Source organism: Oncorhynchus gorbuscha, linkage group LG23 (assembly GCF_021184085.1).
Source record: "Oncorhynchus gorbuscha isolate QuinsamMale2020 ecotype Even-year linkage group LG23, OgorEven_v1.0, whole genome shotgun sequence".
In the NCBI taxonomy this organism is placed as follows: domain Eukaryota; kingdom Metazoa; phylum Chordata; class Actinopteri; order Salmoniformes; family Salmonidae; genus Oncorhynchus; species Oncorhynchus gorbuscha.
In genome coordinates, this window is record NC_060195.1 from 20,898,329 (window position 1) to 20,915,528 (window position 17,200).

Sequence of the window (17,200 nt, forward strand, 5' to 3'; positions counted from 1 at the left end):
TGGGGACAAAAGGCCACATGTCTCAAGTTGACGGAGTGTGCAGGAACCGCCACCAGAGCTGTTGCCAGAGAATTTCATGTTAATTTCTCTACTATAAGCCACTTACAACAGCATTTTAATTTGGTAGCATGTCCAACCAGCCCTGGACCTCCACATCCTGTTTCTTCACCTGCGGGATCGTCTGAGACCAGCCACCCAGACAGCTGATGAAACTGAGGAGTGTCTGCAATAAAGCCTTTTTTGTGGGGAAAAAAACTCATTCTGATTGGCTGGTCCTGGCTGCCCAGTGGGTGGGCCTGTGCCTTCCCAGGCCCACCGATGTGAAATCCATAGATTAGGGCCGAATGAATTGTAACGCAGTAAAATCATTGAAATTGTTGCATGTTGCATTAACATTTTTGTTCAGTATACAGAGCTAAGCAGTGTTGAGGTAATTGTACACAACATCTAGTTTCATCTATCAACCAAGTAAGAAACAGAATACATCACCATAAATATATATCTGCTTTAGATTTCATAATAGGACTTTATTAATTGCATATATTAAACAGTTTTTTCAACACCAGTGATCTCCACATCCAAACAGGTACTAATTTGTGACATATACAAAACACGTCCATCACACTTAGCTTCTTCTTCTTGCTTTTTAACCTTAGTGACATCTTTGTAAAGACCCCCATTTTAAAGCTGTAGTAGGATGATTGGATGAGGGAGGGGTGCTAGATACAGGTCATCAAACATGCAAACATTTATTTGAATTGGTCCCATGGTCAAACAAACCAACGAACATTAAAAACACAGCTTTGAGTCATCAGGAAACCTAACAGAACAGTTAGAGGTCTATATAACCTGTAGAACTGAACAGTTAGAAGTCTATATAACCTGTAGAACTGAACAGTTAGTAGTCTATATAACCTGTAGAACTGAACAGTTAGAAGTCTATATAACCTGTAGAACTGAACAGTTAGAAGTCTATATAACCTGTAGAACTGAACAGTTAGAAGTCTATATAACCTGTCAGTTATATAACCTGTAGAACTGAACAGTTAGTCGTCTATATAACCTGTAGAACTGAACAGTTAGTCGTCTATATAACCTGTAGAACTGAACAGTTAGTAGTCTATATAACCTGTAGAACTGAACAGTTAGTAGTCTATATAACCTGTAGAACTGAACAGTTAGTAGTCTATATAACCTGTAGAACTGAACAGTTAGTCGTCTATATAACCTGTAGAACTGAACAGTTAGTAGTCTATATAACCTGTAGAACTGAACAGTTAGAAGTCTATATAACCTGTAGAACTGAACAGTTAGAAGTCTATATAACCTGTAGAACTGAACAGTTAGAAGTCTATATAACCTGTAGAACTGAACAGTTAGTCGTCTATATAACCTGTAGAACTGAACAGTTAGAAGTCTATATAACCTGTAGAACTGAACAGTTAGAAGTCTATATAACCTGTAGAACTGAACAGTTAGAAGTCTATATAACCTGTAGAACTGAACAGTTAGAAGTCTATATAACCTGTAGAACTGAACAGTTAGAAGTCTATATAACCTGTAGAACTGAACAGTTAGAAGTCTATATAACCTGTAGAACTGAACAGTTAGAAGTCTATATAACCTGTAGAACTGAACAGTTAGAAGTCTATATAACCTGTAGAACTGAACAGTTAGTAGTCTATATAACCTGTAGAACTGAACAGTTAGAAGTCTATATAACCGGTAGACGGGTAATAACAGGCAAAAAAAGTACAGGTCGGAAGTGCAGGACGCCCATTAATTACCATGGAAACGCCATTAACCTTTTAAAAACACAGGAAATGATTGCTAATATCCAGTTTATGAAGACAATTGCATGTAGCATGTGGTGCATGCATCACTGAAAGCAAAGTTCCTGCAGTGAAAGCATTCATGAATGATCTATGAGGAGTGAACACAATGTTATTGAGTAGTATGTGTTGTACAAGGGTTTATGTTTACCTAATTTTCATCAATTAATATACAGATTACAGGATTCATGTTTGATTTCCAAATCAAAGGAGGAGATTCAATGTTATTTTTGGATTCCTAGCCGTGCTGATTCTCATAGCAATATTATGACACAGGAGCAGAGCATATTCCCAGTCAGTCAACACACAGGTCTGCCTTTGGCCACCAGCACCACAGCACTCCTTCCCATAAGCACTGGTGTGTGTCTTCAGAGGGAAAACCAGCAACACACTTTTGCTGACCACGAGAAAGAGTAACAAAAATAGTGTCTCATTATATAGTCCTGAGATGTCCTATAATAACCATAACCCTCTGGCTGATGTCCTATAATAACCCTAACCCTCTGGCTGATGTCCTATAATAACCCTAACCCTCTGGCTGATGTCCTATAATAACCCTAACCCTCTGGCTGATGTCTTATAATAACCCTAACCCTCTGGCTGATGTCCTATAATAACCCTAACCCTATGGCTGATGTCTTATAATAACCCTAACCCTCTGGCTGATGTCCTATAATAACCCTAACCCTCTGGCTGATGTCTTATAATAACCCTAACCCTCTGGCTGATGTCTTATAATAACCCTAACCCTCTGGCTGATGTCTTATAATAACCCTAACCCTCTGGCTGATGTCCTATAATAACCCTAACCCTCTGGCTGATGTCTTATAATAACCCTAACCCTAATGTCTTATAATAACCCTAACCCTCTGGCTGATGTCCTATAATAACCCTAACCCTCTGGCTGATGTCCTATAATAACCCTAACCCTCTGGCTGATGTCTTATAATAACCCTAACCCTCTGGCTGATGTCCTATAATAACCCTAACCCTCTGGCTGATGTCTTATAATAACCCTAACCCTATGGCTGATGTCCTATAATATCAGACAAGGCAGAAAGAACAAGAGGCGGTCTCACTCAGTAAGTGCTTCTGTGTAACAGTCTTTTCTCATAGAGTCATTGATCTGTAATAAGTGTCAACAGAAAGTAGAGCCATTCAGGGATATTGTAGCCATCTCTGGATGACATATGGCAATCCCGGTCAGCTAATATAGCTCTTAAGTTGACTCGGTCCAAACAGAAAGGAACGAGAGAGGCTGCTTCCTGGACCCAGTCCAATCAGAGGAGAGAAAGAGTCTGCTTCCTGGAAGTGGCTGGCTGCTGTTATCTGGGTGAGACTGGAGGGCTGGAGAAGACTGCAGAGCTGCGAGGTGATTGGATGGGGCTGGTGAAGACTGCAGAGCTGCGAGGTGATTGGAGGCCGAGTAAATGGTGGGAGGGGGAGGTGGGGGACAGCTTGTGGGGGCTGCTTGGGTCCCCATTGTGCAGCTTCCAGATGAGCTCCTCATTTTCCATAGACAGACGCTTGTTCACCTTTGATTCCTTGTGGAGAGACTCCTGCAGCACCGCCTGCTCTGTGGACAGTTGTCTGGAAAGCGGTGTCAAGACAGGAGTTAGAGAGCAAAAAACACCCGGATACATAGAAGCCCATAGACACCCATTCCCAGGCTGACTTAAGACTACAGGAGTAAGTAAGGTTGTTTTACCTCGACAGAGCAGCATGTCTGTCCATGCGGGCTTTCAGATCCTCATTCTCCTGCTGGACTTTTTTAAGGCATTCATCCAGCTTAACACTTTTCTCCGTCTACAAAAAAATCCAAAACATTAAAAATGCAAGACTAAATCAAAAAAGCGTCGGTCTTAAAATGTACAGTGCCTTGCGAAAGTATTCGGCCCCCTTGAACTTTGCGACCTTTTGCCACATTTCAGGCTTCAAACATAAAGATATAAAACTATTTTTTTGTGAAGAATCAACAACAAGTTGGACACAATCATGAAGTGGAACGACAGTCGCTCTGGATAAGAGTGTCTGCTAAATGACTTAAATGTAATGTAATTTATTGGATATTTCAAACTTTTTTAACAAATCAAAAACTGAAAAATTGGGCGTGCAAAATTATTCAGCCCTTTTACTTTCAGTGCAGCATACTCTCTCCAGAAGTTCAGTGAGGATCTCTGAATGATCCAATGTTGACCTAAATGACTAATGATCAATACAACCCACCTGTGTGTAATCAAGTCTCCGTATAAATGCACCTGCACTGTGATAATCTCAGAGGTCCGTTAAAAGCGCAGAGAGCATCATGAAGAACAAGGAACACACCAGGCAGGTCCGAGATACTGTTGTGAAGTTTAAAGCCGGATTTGGATACAAAAAGATTTCCCAAGCTTTAAACATCCCAAGGAGCACTGTGCAAGCGATAATATTGAAATGGGAGTATCAGACCACTGCAAATCTACCAAGACCTGGCCGTCCCTCTAAACTTTCAGCTCATACAAGGAGAAGACTGATCAGAGATGCAGCCAAGAGGCCCATGATCACTCTGGATGAACTGCAGAGATCTACAGCTGAGGTGGGAGACTCAGTTGTCTATTGCACAAATCTGGCCTTTATGGAAGAGTGGCAAGAAGAAAGCCATATCTTAAAGATATCCATAAAAAGTGTAGTTTAAAGTTTGCCACAAGCCACCTGGGAGATACACCAAACATGTGGAAGAAGATGCTCTTGTCAGATGAAACCAAAATTGAACTTTTTGGCAACAATGCAAAATGTTATGTTTGGCGTAAAAGCAACACAGCTCATCACCCTGAACATATCATCCCCACTGTCAAACATGGTGGTGGCAGCATCATGGTTTGGGCCTGCTTTTCTTCAGCAGGGACAGGAAAGATGGTTAAAATTGATGGGAAGATGGATGGAGCCAAATACAGGACCATTCTGGAAGAAAACCTGATGGAGTCTGCAAAAGACCTGAGACTGGGACGGAGATTTGTCTTCCAACAAGACAATGATCCAAAACATAAAGCAAAATCTACAATGGAATGGTTCAAAAATAAACATATCCAGGTGTTAGAATGACCAAGTCAAAGTCCAGACCTGAATCGAATCGAGAATCTGTGGAAATAACTGAAAACTGCTGTTCAAAATGCTCTTCATCCAACCTCACTGAGCTCGAGCTGTTTTGCAAGGAGGAATGGGAAAAAAAATTCAGTCTCTTGATGTGCAAAACTGATAGAGACATACCCTAAGCGACTTACAGCGTAATCGCAGCAAAAGGTGGCGCTACAAAGTATTAACATAAAGGGGCTGAATAATTTTGCACGCCCAATTTTTCAGTTTTTGATTTGTTAAAAAAGTTTGAAATATCCAATAAATGTCGTTCCACTTCATGATTGTGTCCCACTTGTTGATTCTTCACAAAAAAAATACAGTTTTATATATCTTTATGTTTGAAGCCTGAAATGTGGCAAAAGGTCGCAAAGTTCAAGGGGGCCGAATACTTTCGCAAGGCACTGTATGTCTGAACTATATGTCATTAACAGTGAGTGGGTGTGGTATCTATGGTGCTCACCATTTTGGCCATCTGCATCAGTTTGTGGTCCTGTTGGTGCAGCTGTTTGTTCTTGATATCCAGCACTACCTTGAGGCTCTCCAGTTCCTGTTCCAGATACAGGGTGTGGGAGTCCTTCTGGAACAGGACAAAAAGAGGGTGAGTAACACTGTTCTGCATCAGTTTGTGGTCCTGTTCATGCAGCTGTTTGTTCTTGATATTCAGCACCACACTGAGGCTCTCCAGCCCCTGCTCCAAATACAGGGAGTCCTTCTGGAACAGGGTGGTCTGAATGAGTGTGATAATTCCAGATGAGGCTAACCTCTTCCCATAACTCATTCAACCCTAAATCCATGAACAAATCAACAGAGGGTAACATACCTAGGTGACAAAAACACCCCAGTGTGTAAGCCCTAGCAACACATACATGCCACACAGGGCTGTGGCGGTCATGACATTGACCGTTATTTAAAATAAACATGTTTAGCATCTCCAGGCCTCCACTCGTACAAGTCGCATACATGCCACTGATGCCCGCCTTTGGAACATCAACATTTAAAAAAAAGTCTAATAAACTGTATACACCATCACAATACATCCATTATGTATTTTAGGCAGGTCTAAAGAAACATTATGTCATTCAATTTTGTTTAACTAAACCTAAAGGATATTTTTTCCCATTCTGGAGCAGGTGCGCAGGATTTGAGAAATCAATTGAATATACACCATCAAATGGTCAGGAACAGGGGCAGGGTTAAAATGTATCCCGTCATATAGAGAATGGAGACTGATTTCCAGTGTTCAGTTATTATGCAGGAAAGGCTACTACAGTTATTTCACTCCAAGCATCAATCACTGTTTAAGGAGCATGCAGCCTCACTGCGCGACAGGTGATATTCCACCCAAACTCTGTATAACATGGGCTCTCCAACGCTGTTCCTGCAGCTACCCAGTGCTTAATTTTGTGAAACAAAGTTATATCTGTTCAGGAAAATTAAATATTTGTATTAAACTGTTGACAGCCACTCTGCACGCTGGAGTAAGGAATGAAGGAGAGAGAAAAAGATGGAAATGCACAGTGGTAAGATATTCTGTAGCTAAAGGTAATATCAACCTATTAATTATATATAAAGAAAAAGCTCTATTACTAAGCTAATAAAAAATAAAAATACAAATTCACTATAATTGTAGGCTAACTCTAAGTCGTCCTGCACAATAAACCAACAGCATCGCCTAGGCCCATAAGTTCTCCCAGACTCATGAATAGAACGTTTGGAGAATAGCATAAGGTCCGTCCAGTATGCATAATAATACAGTCCACACTCAAATGCGATCACTAATTTGTAACCATTTTTGGAGCATAGGCTAGGCCAATTATGTGCCAAAGACATCTTTAATCAGTTTTTTAAATGTTTTTCTGCAGTGTGTACTATGCAGTAGGTTATTTATTGTATATGGAACAAAAATAAACAACATCATGCAACAAAGTAAATTATTTTACTGAGTTGCAGCTCATAAGGAAATCAGTCAACTGAAATAAATTCATTAGGCCCTAATGAGGCCGGTTGGACATACTGCCAAATTCTCACTTGAGGCTGCTTACGGTAGAGAAGTTAACATTAACATTGTCAGCTAACAGCTCCGGTGGACATTCCTGCAGTCAGCATGCCAATTGCACACTCCCTCAAAACTTGGCATTGGTGTTACGTGACAAAATGGCACATTTTAGAGTGGCCTTTTATTGACCCCCAGCACAAGGTAAACCTGTGTAATGATCATGCTATTTAATCAGCTTCTTGATTTGCCACACCTGTCAGGTGGATGGATTATCTTGGCAAAGGAGAAATAATCACTAACAGGGATGTAAGCACATTTGTGCCCAAAATTCTAGAGAAATAAGCTTTTTGTGCTTATGGAACATTTCTGGGACCAACACTTTAAATGTTGCATTTTTAAAATTTGTTCAGTATATAAACGGCACAATCATTATTACATTTTTTTGCATATAAGTGTTTTGAATGAATCACCTTATAAAGTGCTGTCTATTTCACTGTATCAGGCTTTGAAACAACATCCACAACAACCATGTTTTACACTGTTTAACCTGCTGTTGAACTTCTTTCTTCAAATTGATCAATCACAGTGAGTTGACTTTTAAAAGCATGAAACTGTTTGGATATGTGTTTGTTGTGATTTTCAATTGTATTTGCATTGATGTCATAGTAGTTAGAGGGACAATAGAGCCCTGAGTACCAGGCCAATAGCAACGTGATGATCGTTAGCGAGTTGGGTACTTCTAATGCATGTCCAGACTGCATAAGAGGAGATTACCATGACTTGGTCATGACTGCCGGTGTGGCGGTAATACTTTCACCACAACAGCCTTATTCAAACATAGTCAATGCCTTCAATCACATAGCAGGGGAGAATTAAAGTCATTCTAGGTTGTAAAACTATACACAGTGTTGTGTGTTAACTATACAGCATGACTCCCACAGCCCCAAGCAGGCAGTGGACCACTGGGTTGGTGCTAGCAGTTATTGTCAGACTATTTCTAGTCTATCAGTGTGGCTGGAAGGGTAGTACAGAGGTCTTTATCTCAATCCCCTCATGTGCATTGTTAGAATGCTGAGAAGAAAAGGTCACCCACTCAATACTGATTATGACGGTCAGCAGCCTAACTTTAACAACGCACTCTTGGGTGGTGTCAGAAATGGCACCCTATTCACTTTATAATGCACTGCTTTGACCAGAGGCGCATCATCAGTATATTATGGAGGGAGATAGGCAACAGCACTGCCCTATTGTCAAGAACACTTATCTTGGAACGTTATTGGAGTGGGCCGTAAGATAAGAGTGAATGTGTTGGCAGTACCTGACTTCTCTCAGCCAGCTCCCTCCTCTGGTCCTCCTCTGCCTTTATCCTGTGGTTCAGGGTCGTGTTCTCCTCGATGAGCTCCTGAATCTGGCCCTGAGGAACATCACATCATAAGGACACGATCACCTAATCTCTCCTGAGACAAAATAACTTGGAATATATTTTGATATGTGAAGCTGAAGCTTACAGATAAAGTGGCATCAGCGTCCTTCCGTTTTTTGTCCAAAGTCTGCAGCTCCCGCTCATGAGCTTGACGGAACTCTTTGAGAGAGATCAGTTTAACAGAATTATATTGCAAGACAGTAATTTAAAAAAAACTGATTTTGACTAACACGTGCTTTGCTGATTTTTACCTTGCAGTAACTTAAGATTTAAAAAAAAAATTTTAAACAGTGTACATGACAGGATGAATGTACCTTTTAGAGATTCTTCATACTGCTGTTTAACCACTTGGATCTGTTCAGAGTTGCTGGCCTCCAGCTCTAACGTCACAGCCTCGTGGCTGGCTCTCAACTCGGTCATCTTCAAAAAGAGAAGGAACATGGTTTTAGGAACATTCATAATCAAAAACAACGTATAAAAAGCTATTACCACCATCTATTTCCCAGAGTCAAATTAACTCATGGATACCATTTGTGTGTCTGCTTGCAGTTTTAAGGAAGTTGCTAACTAGCATTAATGCAATTGTCAACTAGTGCAATGTAAGTCTATGGTAACTGCTAGCATGCTAGTATTTACCATAGACTTAATCATTGAGCTAACGCTAGTTATCGCTGGCTTATGAAACGCTCTTAACTTCCTTCATACTGGATGCAGAGACCGAAAAATGGTATCCATGAGTTCACCCGACTCTGGGGAAGCAGATAAAGGGCTTCACCCGACTCTGGGGAAGCAGATAAAGGGCTTCACCCGACTCTGGGGAAGCAGATAAAGGGCTTCACCCGACTCTGGGGAAGCAGATAAAGGGCTTCACCCGACTCTGGGGCAGATAAAGGGCTTCAGACTCTGGGGAAGCAGATAAAGGGCTTCACCCGACTCTGGGGAAGCAGATAAAGGGCTTCACCCGACTCTGGGGAAGCAGATAAAGGGCTTCACCCGACTCTGGGGAAGCAGATAAAGGGCTTCACCCGACTCTGGGGAAGCAGATAAAGGGCTTCACCCTCTGGACTCTGGGGAAGCAGATAAAGGGCTTCACCCGACTCTGGGGAAGCAGATAAAGGGCTTCACCCGACTCTGGGGAAGCAGATAAAGGGCTTCACCCGACTCTGGGAAGCAGATAAAGGGCTTCACCCGACTCTGGGGAAGCAGATAAAGGGCTTCACCCGACTCTGGGGAAGCAGATAAAGGGCTTCACCCGACTCTGGGGAAGCAGATAAAGGGCTTCACCCGACTCTGGGGAAGCAGATAAAGGGCTTCACCCGACTCTGGGGAAGCAGATAAAGGGCTTCACCCGACTCTGGGGAAGCAGATAAAGGGCTTCACCCGACTCTGGGGAAGCAGATAAAGGGCTTCACCCGACTCTGGGGAAGCAGATAAAGGGCTTCACCCGACTCTGGGGAAGCAGATAAAGGGCTTCACCCGACTCTGGGGAAGCAGATAAAGGGCTTCACCCGACTCTGGGGAAGCAGATAAAGGGCTTCACCCGACTCTGGGGAAGCAGATAAAGGGCTTCACCCGACTCTGGGGAAGCAGATAAAGGGCTTCACCCGACTCTGGGGAAGCAGATAAAGGGCTTAACTGCCAAAATCCCGAAGTATCCCTTTAACAGGTGCATTATGAATCATCACATCAATAGTAACGCATAGATCATGAAAAGCCTTTAGTCCTTTAAACTAATTAAGATCAAATAAACCAACACAGTACAGACTGCCAAAAACACTTATTCCAAACGGATAGAATTTCAATTTTATTCAGCGAGTCAGTTTGAGTAAGACAGTATGCATACCCAAATGGCACACTATTCCCATTAAAGTACACAACTTTGACTAGGGTCCATAGGGCTTTGGTCAAAATGAGCGCACTATAAAAGGGAACCGTGTGTAATTTGGGGTGCAGTCAGTATCAGTAGAGCAACCTTCAGCATCAGGATGAAACCAGCTCCACGCTGACAGTATACCGACAGATGGCCCCAGGTCTGATTTGTGGACTACCTTCTGCAGTGACCAATTTTCCTTGAAATGAATCTAGCTGAGTAGTACGCTCTGTGAATGACTCAACAGAATGACCGCAAAGGACACTGACTGATATTGTGCATGTCAGAAATGAACAAATCTCTAAACAATTATCTCATTGTCAGACAGACAGACACAGGACTGAGCCCTGAGAGACTGGGGTGACGACAGTGTCATGTGTAGTTGTATTAAGACTTGACACTGTGGGTGCATTCCAATCCTCTCAAGCACTTCTACATTTTTACTGATCTGAAATATACAGACTTCTCCAGTAAAAAGGAGGAACAGAGCCACGTTTAGCCTATTGGCACTCTTTCTACGTCCCAAATGGCACCCCAATCCCTTTGTAGTGCACTACTTTTGACCAAATCTCATAGGGCTCTGGTAAAAAAGTAGTGCACTATATAGGGAATAGGGTTCCATTAGGGATGCATACAGTAGCTTTAATGTACCTGCTGCTCCATGAGGGCCTTGCACCGGTCTGCCTCCTCCTGGTAGGTCATGTGGATCTTGTCCCACTCGGCCTGGTAGAACACCCTGAGCCTCTCCTCCAGCTGGGCCAGCTCTGTGTGATGCTGCTCCTGCATCGTCTGGAGCACGCCCTCCAATGCCCCACACACCTCATCCTTCTCCCGCTCCAACAACTCACACGAGCGGGCCGAGTTCACTGCAGGGTGCCAGTAGGATTCCACAGCAGAGGGGAAAACATTTCGTTTTGTGGAACTGTATTTTCTAACGGGAAATGTGTTTGTCTCATATCTTATCAAAGAAGAACAGCATTAGATAAACAATCTAACAAAGGGGCTGAGAAGGCTAGTGGGTACGGCACCAAATCTCTTAGTTGTGCTTATTGGATTTCTTTATTTACATTTTTCAATGTGACATTTCATGGATGTTTATTTAAAGATTAAATAAATAAAAATGTCAATGACAGTAAGGACATCAGAAATGGTCAGTTCGGAGAAAGGGGAAATGAGAGTATTGAAATTCACCCTGCATGCACAGGGATAAGTAAACACTTTGGGAACAACTGTTCAGCGAAACTCGAGGCTCATGTTATGACATACAGCATTGGAAAGGCAAACGCATTTATAAAAAAATATATTTAAAAAAAGATTACCCAGTGCCCGCCTCTGGCTGACTACAGAGCACACTGCCCTACCCAGTGCCCGCCTCTGGCTGACTACAGAGCACACTGCCCTACCCAGTGCCCGCCTCTGGCTGACTACAGAGCACACTGCCCTATCCAGTGCCCGCCTCTGGCTGACTACAGAGCACACTGCCCTACCCAGTGCCCGCCTCTGGCTGACTACAGAGCACACTGCCCTACCCAGTGCCCGCCTCTGGCTGACTACAGAGCACACTGCCCTACCCAGTGCCCGCCTCTGGCTGACTACAGAGCACACTGCCCTACCCAGTGCCCGCCTCTGGCTGACTACAGAGCACACTGCCCTACCCAGTGCCCGCCTCTGGCTGACAGAGCACACTGCCCTACCCAGTGCCCGCCTCTGGCTGACTACAGAGCACACTGCCCTACCCAGTGCCCGCCTCTGGCTGACTACAGAGCACACTGCCCTACCCAGTGCCCGCCTCTGGCTGACTACAGAGCACACTGCCCTACCCAGTGCCCGCCTCTGGCTGACTACAGAGCACACTGCCTGTGCTGACTACAGAGCACACTGCCTTATTGGCAGTACAAAGACACAACCATGAGTTATCAAAAACACATTTTCACAATTGTCTGAAATCAGTGTCATGTCCTTGGTATTTTTTAAATATTGACTCACTTCTGTCCTACTTGCAACATATGTCTGCTACAGTAGAACAGTACACCAGCATTCCAGTTTGAACATGGACATGCTGCTGTTTCTACTGTCTAACACAATGTACATGCTGTTGGGGGTACTGGAGGACTGGAGTTGGGAGACACTAATATAAACTAAGCAACAGACATATGGCTCTGGTGGGCCTTTGCGTGCTGTGCCACATTCCTGGTATAGACAGAACAGATGCCAGTGCCAGTGTGATGCCCAGCAGTTGGCCTTGCCAGCCCGTGAGGATTTACATTGGCTGGCGATGACATAAGAGTGGCAGCTGTGTACAACAGGGTAGTATCTACTGTCTCTATGTGTAGCAGGTGACATACATATGGAGGTTGATTCCTGACACACAATCCTACTAGTATGAACATAATAGCTCAATAGCTCTTGATTTACAAGTGGGCAGGGATGGATGGGTATTAAACGCTATTTCCAGCTGTTGGTGCAATAGAAATCATTCTAATTCTATGGTTGGTGCCCTTCTGCAGGCACGTGTCAGAATATGAATCTTCTTATGCAATATGTTTAATGGTGGCAACCTTCCTAGATTTACAATAGGAGCTCTATGGCATTCTTCATAAAACAAGACATGTTCACTACTATGAGATTCACACGTTAAAAGGATTGGGGAAGTGAAAGTTTTAGGACAAAGGGGAATTTGAGGTTATTGATCATGTGTACCAGTCAGCCATGTCATCCATCTAGAACTATGTCTCAGGCAAAAATGCCAAGCAGACGGTTTCTACCCGATGAGACAAACAGCTAAACATAAATGAAATGTAAAGAACCAGCTCCAGCCTACAGTACAGAAAATACATGTCTAGGATAGGGGACCCTGACAAGTGAGGCCGTGGTTGTGACACAGATGGTACATCACCCTGGGAGCCAGGGAACTGGCTCTGGTGATTCTGCAACTATGGGCACAGTTGGCATTTTTTTAAATCACACAAAATTAGATTTGACTCGATTTTCACAAAACATCTTTAGCATTCTATTTTAGTTTAAAACAGAATGAGTTTTTGGAATATTTGGTTTATCCGTCTATAAGATACTACCACATTAAGAAATAATTTAAATTCCTTAAACCATAAATACTGGCCTGCACTGGCTGTGTATACCTGCATGGAGGCTACCATCAACAATGCAATTTCTCGTTGAAATTGTTATACGTTTATCCTTTTTCCAGTAGTTACAGTATATTGGGAACAAGTGCGTTACACTTGAAGTACAATTGAAGTCAGAAGTTTACATATACCTTAGCCAAATACATTTAAACTCAGTTTCACAATTCCTGACATTTAATCCTAGGGTCAGTTAGGATCACCACTTTATTTTAAGAATGTGAAATGTCAGAATAATAGTAGAGAATGATTCATTTCAGCTTTTATTTCTTTCATCACATTCCCAGTGGGTCAGAAGTTTTACATACACTCATATATGCTACCAATATATGAGTGTAACTCACATATTGGTAGCATTACATTTAAATGGTTTAACTTGGGTCAAACGTTCCCGGGTAGCCTTCCACAAGCTTCCCACAATAAATTGGGTGAATTTTGGGACATTCCTCTGGCAGAGCTGGTGTAACCGAGTCAGGCTTGTAGGCCTCCTTACTCACACACGCCTTTTCAGTTCAGCCCATACATTTTCTATACGAATGAGGTCAGGGCTTTGTGATGGCCACTCCAATACCTTGACTTTGCTACTTAAGCCATTTTGCCCAACTTTGGAAGTATGCTTGGGGTCAATGCCATCTATTTTGTGAAGTGCACCAGCCCTCCTGCAACAAAGCACCCCCACAACATGATGCTGCAACCCCCGTGCTTCACGGTTGGGATGTTGTTCTTCAGCTTGGAAGCCTCCCCCTTTTTCCTCCAAACATAACGATGGTCATTATGGCCAAACAGTTCTATTTTTGTTTCATCAGACCAGAGGACATTTCTCCAAAAAGTACGATCTTTGTCCCCATGTGCAGTTGCAAACCGTAGTCTGGCTTTTTTATGGAGGTTTTGGAGCAGTGGCTTCTTCCTTGCTGAGAGGACTTTCAAGTTATGTCGATATAGGACTCGTTTTACTGTGGATATAGATACTTTTGTACCCGTTTCCTCCAGCATCTTCACAAGGTCCTTTGCTGTTGTTCTGGGATTGATTTGCACTTTTCGCACCAAAGTACATTCATCTCTTGGAGACAGAACACGTCTCCCTCCTGATCGGTATCAAATCAAATGTATTTATATAGCCCTTCGTACATCTGCTGTACAGAAACCCAGCCTAAAACCCCAAACAGCAAGCAATGCAGGTGTTGAAGCACCTGCATTGACGGTTGCGTGGTCCCATGGTGTTTGTACTTGCGTACTATTGTATGAGCGTGGTACCTTCAGGCATTTGGAAATTGCTCCCAAGGATGAACCAGATTTGTGGAGGTCTACAATTTGTTTTCTGAGGTCCTGTCGGATTTATTTAGATTTCCCCATGATGTCAAGCAGAGAGTCACTGTTTGAAGATAGGCCTTGAAATACATCCACAGGTATACCTCCAATTGACTCAAATGACGTCAATTAGCCTATCAGAATCTTCTAAAGCCATGACATTTTCTGGAATTTTCCAAGCTGTTTAAAGGCACAGTCAACTTAGTGTATGTAAACTTCTGATTCACTGGAATTGTGATAATGATTTATAAGTGAAATAATCGGTCTGTAAATAATTGTTGAAAAAATTACTTCTGTCAAGCACAAAGTAGATGTCCTAACCGACTTGCAAAAACGATGGTTTGTTAACAAGAAATGTGTGGAGCGGTTGAAAAACGAGTTAATGACTCCAACCTAAGTGTATGTAAACTTCCAACTTCAACTGTACATATGAGATGAGTAATGTAGGATATGTAAACATTATTAAAGTGGCGTTATTTAAGGGGACTAGTGATAACTTTATTAAGTCTATTTATTAAAGTGGCAGAGATTTGAGTCTGTATGTTGACAGCAGACTATGTTAGTGATGGCTGTTTAACAGTCTGATGGCCTAGAGATATATAAACTTCCGACTTCAACTGTATGTGTACATTGTGGCGGTAATAGTAAATTGGACTAGTTAAAAATAAGTGGTTGGAAATGGATTATCATTGATTGCTATAAAGAAAGTAAAATATAATTTGATAAGCAGTATTTAGCAGGGTTACTCCCATTGAAAAATAAGCTACTTCTGGAACCTGGAAATAGTCATTACTGACATTTTGTTGTGGTCATGGCAATTGGCAACATTTTGGGATTTCACTGCCAGGCCACAAGGTTTACTTGGTTAGTAGAATCAGCCATCATTTGTTAATTCCAACCACAACATAATGAGATATAATATTTCAAATAGATGAGAATCTAGATGAATTGGCTCAGTTGGTAGAGCACGGTGCTTGCAAAGCCAATGTTGTTGGTTCGATTCCCATGGGGGACCAGTTTGGGAAAAAAATATAAAAATGAATGCACTCACTACTCTAAATAGCTTTGGATTAGAGCGTCTGCTAAATGCCTAAAATGTAAGAAATGTTGTTTTTTGTTTTACTGACGTTGCGGCAATGAAGCAGTATAAGCAATATTCAAAGTGGCATTTCTTGGAGGTGGAGATATGATACTCTCCATGTCATATCCTTGTTCTCCACTTTCACTTCACAGTTCTTTTGTGATTTGACATAAAATGTTGATTTACCATTATAATTGTTCATTTTGTTCAGAGTGATGGTAATGAAGCAATACTCTGAGGCAACTATTTTGTGTAAAAAAAAAAGTAACAAATGGCTTACGCACATAAAATATTTATATAGTATCCATTTACTTTGACTCTTTCCAACAGGTGCGTTAAATATTTTAAAATTATAAAAATGTCTAAGTGTAATATATAGCATCATATCAAAAGTATGGGAGTGAGAAGAAATAGAACCCCGGACCTACAGGGACAGAGCCCAAACAAACACCTCAGGTTGAGCCCTGCACTCCACAGGCATGAAGTATAACAGGGGATATGGTCATAGGAGCCAGGCTAAATTCATCACACTAAAACACACTGTAAAAGCCATATCTAAAAGTTACTGGTCTTGGATTCTTGTCAGGGTGATTGCTTTGAATGTGCCCCAATTCCAGATACTAGGTGGTGAGGCAGGAAAATAAATATGAAGCGCTTGTAATTTATATTGGTGAAGAGTTAATATGAAAGGATAGTATGTCATGTCATGAAACTGGAGGTGGCCCAAACAGACAATGCAGTACACTATAATTAGCCAGCTGCTGTGAGTGGAGTGGTGACATCATTGGGGGAGCAAGCCCATACTGGCTATGCAGAATACTGTCTGAGGGATGGGGTAAAGTATACTCTATTCCCGGGGCCTATACAGGGTTTTAATCAAAAGTAGCGCACTATATAGGAAATAGGGTGCCATTTGGGACGGAATCACTGACGGCAAGTGTTGGGCTCAGGATAAATGCCTTGTGGTCTTTGCCTTCCTCCCCTCCCCCTGTACAGTACTACCATGTACCAAACAACCCCAGTGGGTCTGTCTGTAGAACTGTCTGGTGGTCTTATCTATTAGAAGCTGATACACTGGGCTTAATGGGAAGGGGAGTCATGTGCTGGTCCCAAGGCTGAGGTACGTTGTCTGACCACCAACATGGAGGGGTGGAGCCACACTATCCCCCAGTCAGACCCTTGCAGCCCCACAGGAACAGAACAGATAGACTTAATACAGGGCTGCAAACTGTTGAGGACACAAAGGTGAGAGAAAAAAAGGAAACGCAAAAAAAGATGGCTGTGAAGCGCAATAAAAATATTTACAGAGAACAACAAGTAGTGCCCACGGGTATGGGGAGTTTGGCTCGTTGGTCTGCCTACAAGGTTTAGCATGACGTCATGATCACCTCAGTCTCCCCAGACAGGAACACACAGAGCACTGGAACATCGGACCA

General features: G+C 42.5%; 1 protein-coding gene and 1 long non-coding RNA gene across 9 annotated transcripts in view; both read right to left on the bottom strand.

The window, feature by feature from the left end:
* Window positions 1-501: 501 nt before the first annotated feature.
* LOC124010938 lies at window positions 502-2,445 on the bottom strand. 2 transcript variants are annotated; one of them, XR_006834519.1, is made up of 2 exons: window positions 1,031-2,445; window positions 502-915 (listed from the first exon to the last, which is right to left on the bottom strand). It is a non-coding gene; the product is annotated as an uncharacterized LOC124010938 (long non-coding RNA). The 2 variants fall into 2 exon arrangements; XR_006834520.1 differs by having other exon boundaries at window positions 502-981.
* Window positions 2,446-2,734: 289 nt separating this feature from the next.
* mtus1a (microtubule associated tumor suppressor 1a) overlaps window positions 2,735-17,200 on the bottom strand; it is a 60,149-nt gene continuing 45,683 nt past the window's right edge. For 5 of the 7 annotated variants that reach the window (XM_046323628.1, XM_046323626.1, XM_046323627.1 and 2 more), the window contains 7 exons: window positions 10,887-11,101; window positions 8,680-8,785; window positions 8,451-8,524; window positions 8,261-8,356; window positions 5,407-5,523; window positions 3,541-3,638; window positions 2,735-3,422 (listed from right to left, as the gene is read on the bottom strand). In XM_046323628.1, coding sequence (XP_046179584.1) covers window positions 3,158-3,422; window positions 3,541-3,638; window positions 5,407-5,523; window positions 8,261-8,356; window positions 8,451-8,524; window positions 8,680-8,785; window positions 10,887-11,101 — 971 coding nt within the window. In that variant the 3' untranslated portion in view covers window positions 2,735-3,157. The remainder of the gene's footprint in view (window positions 3,423-3,540; window positions 3,639-5,406; window positions 5,524-8,260; window positions 8,357-8,450; window positions 8,525-8,679; window positions 8,786-10,886; window positions 11,102-17,200) is intronic. The other 2 variants (XM_046323629.1, XM_046323632.1) reach the window with 1 other exon arrangement.